General features: G+C 38.2%; 1 protein-coding gene across 4 annotated transcripts in view; it reads right to left on the reverse strand.

Moving 5' to 3' along the window:
- The window catches only part of dgka.S (diacylglycerol kinase alpha S homeolog), a 79,402-nt gene that overhangs the window by 19,258 nt on the left and 43,818 nt on the right, over positions 1-16,326 (reverse strand). For all 4 annotated transcript variants that reach the window (XM_041584389.1, XM_041584390.1, XM_041584388.1 and 1 more), the window contains 5 exons: positions 15,086-15,176; positions 14,816-14,892; positions 9,467-9,614; positions 5,005-5,085; positions 140-189 (listed from right to left, as the gene is read on the reverse strand). In XM_041584389.1, the coding sequence (XP_041440323.1) occupies positions 140-189; positions 5,005-5,085; positions 9,467-9,614; positions 14,816-14,892; positions 15,086-15,158 (429 nt within the window). In that variant the 5' untranslated portion in view covers positions 15,159-15,176. The remainder of the gene's footprint in view (positions 1-139; positions 190-5,004; positions 5,086-9,466; positions 9,615-14,815; positions 14,893-15,085; positions 15,177-16,326) is intronic.

Genomic DNA, 16,326 nt, shown 5'->3' on the forward strand with positions numbered 1-16,326 from the left:
CTACAGATCATGTACATTCTCACTGCTAAAATGTTAGTATGCACAATATCCAACCTATACAGGTCAAGTAGCCTGCATCAAGTTATGGAATAGAGAGCAGCACATGTAAATATATATAGGAAAATCCTGATTGACTCACAGAGCTGTCCAGAAGACCATTGCTGTCTTTATCATACAATTTAAAGGTGACTGTGAATAGAAAGAAGAGAAATTATTAGGGTGTACTAAAAAGGCATCTGAAATAGGGGAGGTATCTGAGGAAATTCAATTTTATCTTAAACACCCCAACAGTACAATATTAGATTTTTTCACATCATTACAGAGCTATGTTAAAAATGTTGCCTCAATGCAATTTTTTTGCATCTTCTGACCATTTATTTCTGTCACTATATACACTGGTGGCTGTGGGCAGGATTGAACCATAGTATAGACATACCTTTTTGGATTCTTCATAGAATAAGGTAAGATTATTTATTCATTATCTACTATCTCTGATACCAAACTCCACTCAACCCTATATTAGCTTTAAACCCTGCACCCCTTTAATGAGGGGGATTGGAAAGTGAACTAATGTGGGTCTGTAGAGATTTCAGCACTGCTCTGCACAAATGATGCCTCTTCATTTAAAGTGAAATGTGGGAATACATGGATGATAGCACATTGACATAAGATGGCGCTGTTCTTCCTCATAAATGTCACAGCAGAAGCAAATGAAGTCAGTTGCAAAGCAAAAAGCAGTCCTTAATGAGAGTAGTAAGCCCACAGTCAGGTATGTACTGTGCACAATTACAGTATTCAGATAATGTTGAGAATTCTCAGTACAGTAGCATCAGTGGAGGTTCAATCTAAGGCCCCATTCATTATATAACATAAAGTTATCCAATTAGAGGCCTGGGGCTACATGTGGTCCTCAAAGTTATTTTATGCCATACTGCTTAACTGCATGTAGCATTGTAAATATTTATCCCCTATATGGCAGAACTCATACAAAAGCATGGCCCCTAAGCATAGAGCAGGGAGTCCAGGGAAACTTATGGGCTGGCAGGTCCCCAAATTTACCTGCTATGTAATAGTTCTATCCCAGAAGCTATTATTCCCACTGCTTCTATAGGCACAGTCTCTCCCTACTATACCTAATATCCCACAGCCACAGTATCTTCTCAGAGACTATTATCCCATTGCTACTATAGGCACCATCTCCCCTGCTATCCCACAGCCACAGACCCTTCCCAGAGGTTATTATGCTCACTGCTACTTTAGGCACCATCTTTCCCTAAAATACCTGTTAACCCTCAGTTCCTTCCTAAAGGCTACTATACCCACTGCTACTATAGGCACCAGCTCTCCCTAATATACCTGCTATCCCTTAGTCACAGTTCCTTCCTAAAGGCTACTATCCCCACTGCTACTATAGGCACCAACTCTCCCTACTATACCAACTATCCCACAGTCACAGTTCCTACCCAGAGGCTAATATCCCACTGCTACTATAGGCACCATCTCTCCCTACTATACCTGCTATACTACAGTCAGTCACAGTCCCTACCCAGAGACTATTATCCCCACTGCTACTATAGGCACCATCTCTCCCTGCTATACCTGCTATCCCACAGTCACAGTCCCTTCCCAGAGACTATTATCCCACTGTTACTTTAGGCACCATCTCTCCCTACTATACCTGCTATCCCACAGCCACACTCCCTTCTCAGAGACTATTATCCCCACTGCTACTATAGGCACCATCTCTCCCTACTATACCTGCTATCCCACAGTCACACTCCCTTCCCAGAGACTATTATCCCATTGCTACTACAGGCATCATCTCTACCTACTATACCTGCTATCCCACAGTCACACTCCCTTCCCAGAGACTATTATCCCCACTGCTACTATAGGCACCATCTCTCCCTACTATACCTGCTATCCCACAGTCACACTCCTTTCCCAGAGACTATTATCCCATTGCTACTACAGGCATCATCTCTACCTACTATACCTGCTATCCCACAGTCACACTCCTTTCCCAGAGACTATTATCCCATTGCTACTACAGGCATCATCTCTACCTACTATACCTGCTATCCCACAGTCACACTCCCTTCCCAGAGGCTATTATCCCACTCTTACTATAGGCACCATCTCTCTCTACTATTATCCAGTTATCCCACAGTCATAGTCACTTTCCAGAGACTATCATCCCCAATACAACTTCAGGCACTGCACCCAAAATAAATTGGTGAATATGTGTTGTGTATTATTTTCCACTCTCCTTTACCTTTACTGCTGCCCTGTGATATTCAACAACAGTAATGTACAGTAAACAGTTAACATCTTATAAACGTGCAGTTTATTAAAATGTAATATAATTTACTCGAGGCACAGAATTTTGTCTTAATTTACAAACTAAAGAAACTATATATGTTTTACTTGATAGGTGGAATGTAGTTAAACAAGAAAATGTCTCCATTATTAATCAGCTATTCAGTGATATATAAATATACACAGGTGCAAATGTTTATAATCAGAAATATAATACATGTTGTTGCATATTTGAAATAGACTGGAAATAACCGCTTTGTGTACTTCCCAAGATCAACCCCTACCAGAGTGATGGCAAGAAAAAAGTATGGAGAAGGTGTGGAACAGCTCATGAGCCAAAGCATACCACATCTCGATAAAACATGGCAGAGGCAGTGTGATGGCTTGGGTGTGCATGGCTGCCAGTGGCACTGGGACACTAGTGTTTATCCATAATGTGACACAGGACAGAAGCAGCCGAATGAATTCTGAGGTGTTCAGAGACACTGTCTGCTCAAATCCAGCTAAATGCAGTCAAATTGATTGGGAGGCGTTTCATAATATAGATGGACAATGACTCAAAACATACAGCCAAAGCAACCCAGGAGTTTATTAAAGAAGTGGAATATTCTTGAACTGAACCCAATTGAGCTGCATTTCACTTGTTAAAGATTAAACTTCAGACAGAAAGGCCCACAAACAAACAGCAACTGAAAGCCGCTGCAGTAAAGGCCTGGCAGAGCATTAAAAAGGAGGAAACCCAGAATCTGGTGATGTCCATGACTTCAGGCTGTCATTGTCAGCAAAGGGTTTTCAAGTCACGTCAAGTCAAGTGGAATTTATTGTCATTTCAGCTATATACAGTAAATACAGTACATAGTAGAAACAAAATGGCGTTCCTCCAGAACCCCCTGGTGCTATACAACAACTCTAGTACACAGTTATGCTGGGCAAAGTGGACATTTCAGTTCCTTATGAATATATTCAGTTCAGTCCTTGGGAGTTGAGATACCTGATGGCTTGTGGAAACAGACTGTTTTGCATTCTGGAAGTCAGCGGTCGAATACTGCGGTATCTTTTACAGGATGGCAGGAGGGTAAAGAGATCATGTGCAGGGTGAGTGCTATCCCTGATAATGCTGGTAGCCTTCTGGAGACATAATGGCAGGAAGCGAGACCCCAATGATCTTTTCCGCTGTCCTCACCACCCACTGCAGGATCTTGCGAACTGATACAGAGCAGTTTCCATAACAGGTAGGGACATCGGCATATTACTAACAGGCATAGAGGACAATTCGCTAACAAAATAGACCATCGCTAGCGCAGTTTTGCGCCCTTTCGCCAGGTGCATTTTCGGTCAGGCGAACGATCATTAGTCCACAATTTCACAAAAATGCAAATTGAATGCCAGAGATTCCTTCACCAGCTTAGACCTGGCAAACTGATAAGATAAAGCTACATTCTCCTCAATCTTATGTCAGTGACATCATATCCTGTATGCCTAAACCTTATTCAAATGTTAAAAAACGCTGGTGTTTTTTTCATGTTTTAAAGCAGGATTGTCTTTAAAATTTGCAACTATTACACATTTTTGTTTTAACCTATTTTTATTTACGATTTGAGGGGCATGCCACATTTGTTTTAAGGTGGGCTCATGTCTAGGACATTAGAGGATCTCTTTTGTCTTTATTTTGCTTCCTTGATCATTTTTAATAATAATTGGCCACTTCAAGCATTTGCACCAACATCTCTAATAACGTCATAAATAAGACCTATATGTACCCACCCTATTCAAATTGACCTAAGGGTAACTGTACTAATGAAGGCAGAAAAAAACATTAGTGAAAATCCACTATGAAATGGTTGCGCTGACAAATTAACGATAGTTAAACTTCGCCAGCATTCTGCTGCCGAGACACAACTTTTAGTGAATTAGCATTGTGGTAGCAAATTGGCACCTGGCTAAGTGGCGCAAAGTCTGGTGAAGCCTTGGTTACAAGCAGTTTTTGGGCAGCAGACAAATCATAAATATCAAATTTGTGTAGTTTGTTATGTAATGTACAAAGTACAAAATTTCATGAAGTGGGGCTCACTGCTTGTTATATTCAGTTCTGTGTTAATTTTTGAGACAATTTGAGCATCAAACTTTGGAAACCTTAGTGAGGCTCAGCTCCCACTCTTGCTTTAAAGTCCTAATGCCTTGCTTTAAATAAGACCCTCTCTTTACCAACACATATATGCATTATTTTTAGTTTCCAGCTCATTTCTTTGTAGTCAGGTACAAATCTACATGTTACATGGCAACCAACATCTGTTCACATTCATAATCAGTCATAGCCATATGGTTCAAACTACCCTGGTATCTATACAATTCATACATGAAAAGTAACTGCTGATGTGCAGATGTTTTTATAAGATTTTATGAATACATGCTTTAAAAGAATGAGCTTGTCTTTGAGCCTGTTCTTAAGCAATGGGGAAGGTAAAATTAGTAAGAAAAATGTCACTTCTTTTCTTATTAGTAGAGAATTCTCCTTTCAGTTTTAATGAAATGCTGAGTGCATATGATGGCCTGATGTGTGTGTAAAGTCATTTTGCCTTCCTCTGTAACAATATGGCTGTCGTAAGTGTTATTCACACCTATTATTGTATTAAGTAAACACTGTGATCTAGAGCAGAGAAGACTGAAAAGAAACATTTTACTCACATGCCAGTTTATCCTCAGCAGTGCCACTTTCCAGCAAAGAGAAATAACAGGACACGTCATTTAGACTGATACGACCACTACCTAAATAATAACAAATGGTATGATGAGCACATGAATAACTGCAGAATTATGCAGCCACTTGGGAACACGATAAAGCAAAAAGTAGGTTAATCATTCTGGATAAACATGCCAGAGAACTATTAGCACAATATGGGCAAACATTTAATAGTGATTAGATACTATACATACACAGAATAAATACAAAGAGGGTATAATAGCCAAGTGAGGCCAGATCAGTCACATATTGCTAATAAATAACACAAAAGTCGTATAAGGTTTACAGCTAACACTACTTATAAGGGCTTTAGTAATAATAGTTGGAGGCAGTATATTATAACTGGACACAAAAAGATATGTACAGTATGTTAATTCAACTTTTTGGCTTTACTGCATGACCACTATGTGTGACACTTTTAAAAGACTGCTGTATGTGACTATCAACACAAAATACAGAGAATACAAATTACAATATTATTAAAGAAAGAAGAGATAATTATTTTAGCTGCAGTCTTACTCGCCGTTCTGTAACTAAACAGAATCTACAACAAACAGACTGGATACAGCATGTCATAATATGCATATTATATGATGAAATGTATTTGTTGCTCTTGTGGATATTTCTATTCAAAGCCTGTCTCTCCAGGCTTTCTGATGTTAATTTTTAATAGATGGCATGGAGAACCCAGTTGGCTGCAGGGTCCTATGTTACCTTCCCCTTGGCCTTCTCTTCTTTAAACTGATTGGCTACCAACCAGATACCAAATTAGGTCCCAGCTGGTAGCCAATCAGAGCAGGGACAAATAAATAAAGGAAGGCTACAAGCATGTCAGCAATAGAACTCACCGTTTATTACAGACTACCAGCTAGCAATCAGTCCATAATAAAAAGGAGTACCAATTACCAAGCAGAAATGGCAAATGAGCATTTAATTATTGTTGTTGGGGGTATAACAAGAGATTTCAACTCTGTGAACACATTGTTTTTTTATTTAGCAAAACTTGCCCTGTCAAGCTGTCTACTGAAGAAGAAATACCAGATAATACTGGCTATCACTCCCAATAAGCATAAAAGAGGGCTCAAATTCCAGATGAACCTCTGACAGGCTGACTAATGGGTATCAAATTAGCTTCCCCAGTTGGCTAAACAGGGCCATATACGGTACAACATAGTGGGGGTTATTTATTAAAGGACAAGGAAAGGCTTTAATTTAACTTAAATTATAGTACCTTTTAGCCTCTTCCTGATCGCTAAGTTTTTAGCTTCATATTCCTTCATTTTCATCTAGTATGGATTTTGTATCACTATGCCTTAAGTCTGATAAAAACATTTACACATTAAATAAATAAATAGGATTGTTTTGTAACTGATATGGATTTCTGGAGCTTATTTACAATTAAATACTTTAAAATCTATTGTCTAGAGAAAAATGAAGAGTGGTTTTAAGCCACAAGCAGAACAGCATTCCAAGGCATGATTAATCCACCTATGTCACCTGAATTCCTATGTGGTGTTACACAAGTGCATAGAAAATCTCATATTTGGTTTGAAAATATAATCTTCTGTTGTAAGATACGGCTGCACTTATAATATTGGGATGGAATTAATTGCATGCTGATGATTGTTCAGCACTACTAATCACCTTTCCGACGAAAACTACTTCTGTATACATTCCAAATTTAAAAGAACTCTCATCAGTGAATTAAAGGGGACTTGTATTAAGTGACTATGCTAGGACCTTTGCATTTATATTTACTATATACAGTATACCTTCATTTTCATCTAGTATGGATTTTGTATCACTATGCCTTAAAAATAATAAAAAAATATTATAAATTATTATAAATAAAAAAATTACACATTAAATAAATAAATATGATTGTTTTGTAACTGATATGGATTTATGGAGCTTATTTACAAATAAATACAGAGTCTTCTTTCTTATTAGTGCAGAGAAAAATGAAATAATTTTTTTAAATTATATTATGCACTATATGGGAGACAGCCTTCTTGGATAAGGGATCTCACACCTATATCCCTTTGGGCAATCAAACTCAGATACAACTTGCACTAGTAAAGTTGCAGAGCTGAGCCAACATTGACACAGAATAACATTGTTTGGCACTAGGTATTGCTAATCTGGATATGAGTTTAATCTGACTGATTTGATTCTGCTTATCTATGTATGTGATTATACCAAGAGTGCCCATACTTTACTAATGTGAGGTCTACTTTTAGTGATGTTGTCCCATTATGATCTACATCCACAAAATCATTGTTAGCACGGCTCCATTGAAATATTGCTTACATATTATATTAATTTATGGGAAAATGTGTATTGCTATATTTAACAAACAACTATTTCTTATGTAACATAATAAATACCTGAATGAAAAGCATGAGGAGGGTGATTTAGACAAGCTGTTTGTTGAGAGTGTCTTGAGATCTACTGATCATCAGCTAAAGGTCTACTGGTAGATCCCAATATACTGTCTGGCCACCCCTGTCTTATACTGTTTGTAAATTAAATGGTACAATTCATTTGTTCTGCTTCCTGGACTTTTCATAGTCACAGTAACTGCCCGATTTAAGTCCATAGTAATCCTTATTATAATTATTCACTTTGCCTGAGAGCAAAACAACACAAGCCAGGAGGGAGGAGCCAGTTTTAGATAGCACAATATAATTCAATAAATCTCTCTCTTTTCATTGAAGTGGACCTGTCACCCAGAAATAAAAATTTATAATAAAAGTCCTCTTCAATGTATACATGAAATCCAAATAGTATTTTTATTAAACCATTCATAGTTGTTGTAAACTCTAAATTAAAAATCTCATCTGTCAATCAAATATTGCTTGCCCCTCCTCTATGCCTTAATATCCTTAAAGGAGAAGGAAAGCTACGGAGGCATTTTATTGCCAGTAGATTAGCTTCAATAGTGCAAGCTAGAATGCTATATTTATTCTGTAGAATGTTTTACCATATCTGAGTAAACCGCTCTAGAAGCTCTCTGTTTGTTTAGCATAGGAGCTGCAGTATAACCATGGTGTGACATCACTTCCTGCCTGAGTCTCTCCCTGCTCTGGGCTCAGATTACAGTAGAGAAGGGAGGGGGGTGGGGAAGAAGAGCAAACTGAGCATGCTCTTGCCCAGGGCAATGAGGTTTAAGCTGAAGGCAGGAAGTCTGATACAGAAGTCCATGTGTACACAATAGAAGGAAAGAAATGCAGTCTTTCTTTTGACAGGGGACTCAGAGCAGCACTACTTTGGGGGTTTACTGGTATATTTAGATGGACCTTTCTGATAAGGCTTACTTAGTTTTAATCTTTCCTTCTCCTTTAAACAGAGAGGTGGGGCAGGCAGTTGCTTTCACTTTCCATTCAGCACTTCCTAGATGTCTCTGCTCTCCCCACCATTCCCCACCATTCTCTTAACCATTTAATTGTGTAGCCAGGGCATGGGGATGGACATCAGGTCCCTCATTCTGGTGCACAAACAAGATTCTGAGATGATGCAAGGAACAGTAACACAGCAGCTTATTTATATAAACAATATTAGTGTTTCTGAAACAAAAACAACAGTTTTAGCAGTGCAGGGCAACACTGCATTATATTTTTATTACATTAAAACTCTTTCATTTTTTTGATGTAACTGTTCCTTTGATAACAGTGTCCTCAAAATGGCTCCTACCTACTTGCTATAATTAGGACATCCCAGACTGAAGGAAACAAAATTCAAATAATTTATACAGTGTAATTAAAGTTCATTTTGCTTGACTAATATGATAAAATAGGATATGGAATATTTTTTTGGGGGGACGGGTCCCCTTTAAAGTTGATATTTACATGTTGTAAGGCTGCAGAAAGTATCCGTATTCATTGGCTCACAGTGTTGACAGGTATAGACTTCCGAACTATTGTGAAAAATTAAAATGTAATACAGACTTCATTTCATGAAAATAAGAAATAATCTGACAGTATGTGGCATTGTAATAGCTGGTATGGACCTTTTTCCCTTCAATAGTTTCTATTACCTCCCACTTTTCTCAAAAATATGGGGCATTGTTTAATAACCTTAAGCTAATTTAATGTTTGTCACTGGAATGACCCAAACTTGCTATGTTTTATACTTTAAAAAATGTAAGTTACAAAAAAAAAAAAAATCTAAATATAATGAAATAAAAATTCTGCTGTAGGATTTTCAAGAACATTTACCTTGTCTATCATTCTGTTCCTTCTAGAGGTTTTCCCATCTTTTTCTCCACAAGGTGCGGAAACTTAAATGATAACTGAACATCTACTTTGTCTTTATTTTCATTTACAGTTGTTTTGATGGACCAGAATTTTTATTCTGATTTTGTACTGTGAGCCATAGACTATACCAGTCGCATGGTATGAAACCCACCTGTTATGCCTTCTATCTCATCCTCTCCATTTTCTTTGCTCTCAGGTGTTTGAAAAGACATGAAGAGACACTGACATAGATTGTTGGGAATGTCATCTACTTCCAGGTATGTTTTCAAGAAAGACTTGAATTCTTTAAAATCTATTGTCTAGAGAAAAATAAAGAGTGGTTTTAAGCCACAAGCAGAACAGCATTCCAAGGCATGATTAATCCACCTATGTCACCCCATTCCCATTCCCATGAGGTGTTACACAAGTGCATAGAAAATATCTTATTTAGTTTGAAAATATAATCTTCTGTTGTAAGATACGGCTGCACTTATATTGGGATGGAATTAATTAATTGCATGTTGATTGTTCAGCACTACTAATCACCTTCCCAACGAAAACTACTTCTGTATAAATTCCAAATTTAAACGAACTCTCATCAGTGAATTAAAGGGGACTTGTATAGGTGACGATGCTAGGACATTTATATTTACTATATACAGTATATGGTATGAAAGAAGAAAAAATGGTTTGTGTTTATACATCACGTGAATCATTTGCACAGGTAAGGCTTCCATTTTCCATTGTTATCCAGAAAGCGCTTATTAAGGGGCAGATTTAGAGGCCCAGGCCTAGGGCGGCAGAATCGGAGGGGGCGGCATGCCGTCCAGCCGCTTGCTGCGGAGAACTGAGGACGTGCAGATAGCCAGTGCTCCGCATGTGCACTTGCTGGTAGAGGGTTGCGGGCGGAGGGCTCCCACACTGCAAATCTGGCCCTGCAGATTTATCAAATTGTGGTAATAGAACTCACCACAGAAAAACGCACTCACTTTCTATTCATTCCTATGGGATTTTTAGAATCGCATTAATCAATGGAGTTCACCATTTGATAAATATGCTTTTAAAGATCCAATAGGAATAAATAGAACATGGGTGAGTTTTTATTTAAAAAATCTGAACTCACATTTTCATAATCTGCCCCTAAATGTTCTTTAGATGAGGAATGGAGATATAAATTACAGGAAGAGATCTTATCGGGAAAACCGCAGGTCCCAAGTATTCTAATTAACAAATCCCATACCTGAGTTATTAGTATAAAGCATAACCCCACTGTTGCACCTACAGAAGAGCTCCTGTCTGTGTGTTTACACAACTGTCCATGACAGCTATGAACTATGGATGATAATTCAAAGGCCAAGAAAATGTTTCGAGCTGTTACAATATCGACATTTCATCTTCAGGCTGAGCACTTGAAAGCATGAAGCATCTTCCTGTTTAGTTAGTCCCATGAGGCAGATTCCTGACAAAGGAATTGGTTTCCAATTAAATATGCACCTCCTTTTAATTACTATTTTCTACTGTAGGAAGGAATTTTACTACATTTAAGTAAATATTGGAGAACCAATCTCAGTATCACGTAGACCCATTTTTTGATCTGTCACATGGTATATAAATCCCTGCATTAAAGGTATAATATAAGGTTCCTTATGATTATGCAAATACTTTATTCTGGTGAGTGGCTAAGAAGTCAGGGTAAGCTGTTTATTTCTGCTGTCTGCTTAATATCAGTCACTGTTAATAGCTCTCTCAACAAGCATTAGTAACTTAGCTTAGAAACTTCACTTTATATGGCCATAGATGATTAGTAATAACATTAGTAATAAAATATTAAATACATAATATGTTTTTCATTTGCATCAGCTGTATAATGCACTGGCTTAAAAATGAAAGCTGTTTAAATTAAATTAAGCTTAAATCGAATCTTAAACTGAATCAAACCACTTCTATTATCCCAAATGCTTTTCAGCAGTCCTGCAGTATAAATGGATAATGATAATATAAAGGGCATCTCAAAGTGGCATACCTCTAAGGCTGAGAACCAAATGACCACATTTTGTCAGGCTTCCTATAACTCATAATAACATCACAGATATGTGATAACCTCAACAGTCAGATTGCTACAGTCTTATGAATATCCAGAAGTGCAAATAAGCACTAACCCCAAAATCTTTACCAAATGTTCTACAGGATGGGTCTTCCCGTTTACTACTGACCCATTGCAGTAGATCCTAGCATTGGATTAGCATTATAAAAAGAGAGACGTGTCTTAAAGTGATGTCAGAATTTTTTGCTGCCAAAGGTTGAATCGTTATTTTTCTTTATTGTTTAAGAATTGTGGCAGGCTGCATAGGGGCTTCATTGTTTCTTATATAGTATAGATGAAACCTATATCACTACAGGTATGGGATATATTATCAAGAAGATTTGGGACCTGGGGATTTCCTGTTAAGGGATCTTTCTTTAATTTGGATCTCCATACCTTAAGGGGCAGATTTATCAAAGGTCAAAGTGAAAATTCGAATTAAAAAAATTCGAATTTCTAGCTAATTTTTGTGAACTTCGACTAGTGAATAGTCCAAATTCTATTCAAATTTGAAAAAAAATTGAATTTCGAAATTTATCATGTACTCTTAAAAAATTCCACTTTGACCATTTGCCATCTAAAACCTGTTGAATTGCTGTTTTAACCTATGGGGGACCTCCTAGAACCTATTTGGAGTCAATTGGTGGACTTTGAAAAATCGAAGTTTGTTTGGTAAAATGCTCTATTAATTTGATTCGTACGATTCTAATTCGATCCTATTTGATCAAAAACTGACATATTCGGCCAAAAAAACCCTTCGATTTAAATTTGGTTGGTCTTTTTGAATTCGAATTTCAAAGTTTTTGAAATTCAAAATTCGACCCTTGATAAATCTGCCCCTAAATCTGCTAAAAATTATTTAAACATTAAATAGACCCATTAGGATTGTTTTGCCACCAATATGGATTCATACAGCTTAATTACCATCAGTTACAAAGTACTATTATTTTTACAAAGAAAAATGTAATCTTTAAATATCAGAATTATTTGCTTAAAACAAACTTTATGGCAAATGGCCTTCCTGTTATTCAGAGCTTTCTCAATAATAGGTTTCCAGATAAGGGGTCTGATACCTATACTTCTAGGGGGGCTATTTACTACATCATTATTTTATTAAAACCACTTCGACCAAACTCCCATCCACATTTATACCTTATTTATCAATAAATTAACTTTAAAAATCTGGTGTGGGAAAAGACTTGATAAAATTGTGAAAAAATCGAATTGTATGATTTTTTCAAATTATCACCCAAAAACTATAAATTATTCAGATTATTGTATGAAACCCAGTGCAGATAATGATATCTTCCAATAGTAAAAGGGACCTCTGCTATTGACTTCTACATGTCCTCGGCAGGTTTGAATGATGTATTTTTTTATTTGGCTTTTTAGCAGCCAGATTAATAAATAACACCGTTTTTTACTGTTAGGAGTTTTAAAGGGGAAAACACCAATAAACTAGAATTTTTCATTTCATAAAACTCAGAGATTGCTAAAAGTACTATATGATATTATATTTTTAGTTTTATTTGTCACAGCAGTGGTAGGACCTTGCCAGAGTACTGCACAGGTAAGTTTAGAAGAGGCAGAAAGGAGGTTCTCTTCTGTGACTGCAGGGAGGATTAATTGATTCAAATGCTACTACTGCTTGTTCTAGATGACAGCCTGCTTGGATTTCCTTTCATCGAACTGCTGAACTTCTCTCATTGGCGGCGGCAGAGCATAGCGATCTCCTGTTAAATTCTGCTTTCGAACACTGCTGCAGCTAAGGGTGGCAAGATTCTATTTATTTGATAAAATATGAATAAATGCTGTGGCCATTTTACAGAATCTCTGGTTTCACTAAGGTATATAAGTGGGATGGCTCAAGGCTAAGAGTCAAATTGAGGAGTCCCCTTGTTATGTAGATTCTAGGAGACTGAGCAAAATGTAACAACTCACCCTGGTGGTCTAGTGGTTCGGCGGGGACACCCGCCGCACCATTGGCATGGACACCCACCATGCCATGCCGTATCTTCCTGTGTGCCGGTTTAAGGCACGCGCGGCACGCATCCTCTTGTTTTATACGAGCATGCACGCCAGCGCGCAATGGAGCAAAGATATTTAAAGGGGCCTTTAGTATTTTTTCATTGCCCATTATAGGTTCTTCTCTAAGAGTTCTTGAGTGCTTTGCCTGTTTGTATCTTGAATCTGATTCCTGGTTTGACCCCTGCCTGATTAATCTTCTGTGATCCTGATCCCTGCCTGGTAATCGACTAGTCTGAAATCTGTATTCTGACCTGTGCCTGACTGACTCTTCTTGATACCCTGGTTTTGACCCTTGCCTGTCTGACTCCGATTGTATTCTGCCTGCACCGACCTGGCCTGGTTATGACTACGCTTTCTGCCTGCTCCTTGAATTGTGACCTTTTGCCCAAAAGACTTTGCTAACGATCGTGCCCCTCTGCTTGTCCAGAACCCTTAGCTTGTCTCCTCTCTTAATAAGAACTGGCAGCATCCAATTAGCCGAGGGCTCCTCCCGAGGTGAAAGGCTGCTGTGAAAGGCCAGAAAGAGCTGAGACCAGGGAGCCTAACATTGGTTCTGGATTCTGGGTGCCGATCGTGACACAATATCTGTGTGTTCAACACATGACACAGTCATAGCAATGTAATTACCCTTTTCCAGTGTGTATTAAATTTAGGGTCTAGCTACACTTTACATCTAGGAGTTTCCTAATTTATGCATCTGAATGACATGCAAGAGGCAGGATGGGGGACACCTATGATCCTCCCCCCACCTGCCCCATATGAAGACAGCCATACTATTTGGCAGCATAGTAACCTGCTGAAATTTTTCAATGTGTAGGGCTAGCGTATAAAAACATGGCAGATTGCACCAGTTATTTGCACTTAATTTGCCCTGAACTTAATAAATGACCCCTACAGTTTTTAAAAGTGCACATGAAACATAACTTTTGCCCACACAGAAAAAAAGAATTTGAGGCAACACTGGCTCTGTCTTATCTGCATTCTTGTGCCATCGATTCCTGTAGGTCTGATTCAATAATTTATACTGAATGGAATGGAAGCAATCTGCTCCACTATTATTGTGTAGCAGCAGAGACAGCTGCTTTTAGTGTTCCTTTAAGTTGCCACTGTCTCTTTAAATCAAGACATTCCCTTAAATATGGAAAAGGATGAAAATAAATCATGGCAGTCTTTAAAGACAGAAGTGGTTGGTGAGCAAGAGCAGATAACAATTTAAGCCTAAAGGGAAACAAAGTTCAAGTGCAAACTTTAAATTAATTGTGTAAGAGAAGTAGTTGCCTTACTCTAGCTATACACAGTGGACTGTAACACACCATATGGTACGAATAATACAGTTCATGCTGTACTGGGCTGTACAAACATCCATCAGAGAAAGAGCATGTGACTTATAAAAAAAGAAATACAACTCACCTCTTCAACCAAGCGAGGGCACGATGTACCATCCCCATAGAACTCTTGCTGAACATCTTTAACCTTCTTGGTGCTGTCTACAGACAAGAGAGTATCTGGTTTCAGTGTGACTCCCTCTGGCACAATCTCAGGGACACCCAAAGCCTAACCCGCTTCCCTGCCTCATCACCATCACTGGAATAAGCACTGAACCTGAAGGTCTGAAAAGCAGGGGGAGTTGGGGAGGGCTACATACAGGGAGAAGATGCGGAAAGCCAGGTGTATACTCACAATCAATGTACTTCTGCAGTTGGGTGAAGTCCTCCGGGCTCAGGATTGCCCACTCCTTGTTCTCGTCGCTCATACTGGCTCTGTGACAGCCCTGCGGCAACACAACAAGAGGAGGTGAGGCAGCTGATCCAAAGCAAGGCAGGAGAGGCAGAGATAATGAGAAGGGGGAGCTGGGGTGGATGCGGTGTGATTCTGGCTCAAACCTTGAATTACATATTAGCTGAACTAACACATTCTCCCAGAGTTTCCCTGAATCACTGTGCTGCTGCAATAATGAGCCAAATGAAGAGGAAGTGTGACAGATAGGAGAGGAGGAGGCAAAGGAGAGAGCAGAAAAGGTGAATATAGAGCCTGGGGAGACTGAGAGACACACTACTCACATACTGGCTCGTGGGAGTTTTTAGCAGAAATCAAAAGTCATGGGGGTGCCCTAATAGACACTCATACACAGGAATACATAAGGATGTTACAGAATTGTCTTATCACACACAAGTATGTAGAATACACAAAACGTGTATACATACAAACAGCAAATAAGGAACGCCAACATTTTTATATAAATATATTTATACATATATATACATTTTTTTAAAATATATATACACACACAAAGTACTGAGTTTCTATATAGAAAAAGCTAGGATGACCAAGCTGAACGTTTGCCTGCAGGAACTGGAAGCTAGTCCAATATAAATATTACCTAATATCACATTGCTCACTGTGCATAACCACATTTTCAAAATTAACTTATTAATAATAAATACAAATAAATCAGATAGGGTAAATAGGATTTGTGCTGAACATACCTTTTGCCTAAAGTCACATATAATTCTTTTTTTTTTGAAAGCACAATCAAAACAAACTGAGAAGTCTTCTGTTTAAACAACCTCCTCCCATACATTAAGCAAAGCCTTTATCACTATAAAAAGCTCTGTTACCACCACCTCCTCTGCTCAGTGAGCATGCAAAGTCTTCCATCTCCCAGTCAAAGCAGTACATCGTAGCTCCCACAATGCCCTAGGTATACTAAGCAAGCACAAACTACCAATTTTATTAATTTCAAGTCCATTGCATAGTAAATCCCATGGCAAATTAAAGCAAAATTCCTGTGCAGACTAAGCAAGAACACAGCAAATCCTGCCAGCTCTTACATAAATCCCCAACAAGCTCCATTGCACATAGGGCAATTAGAGAGTGCAATGAATCCAAACTCAAGTCTACCAAGCAAATAGGCTTTATTT

The sequence above is a fragment of the Xenopus laevis genome, chromosome 2S (assembly GCF_017654675.1).
Source record: "Xenopus laevis strain J_2021 chromosome 2S, Xenopus_laevis_v10.1, whole genome shotgun sequence".
NCBI lineage: Eukaryota > Metazoa > Chordata > Amphibia > Anura > Pipidae > Xenopus > Xenopus laevis.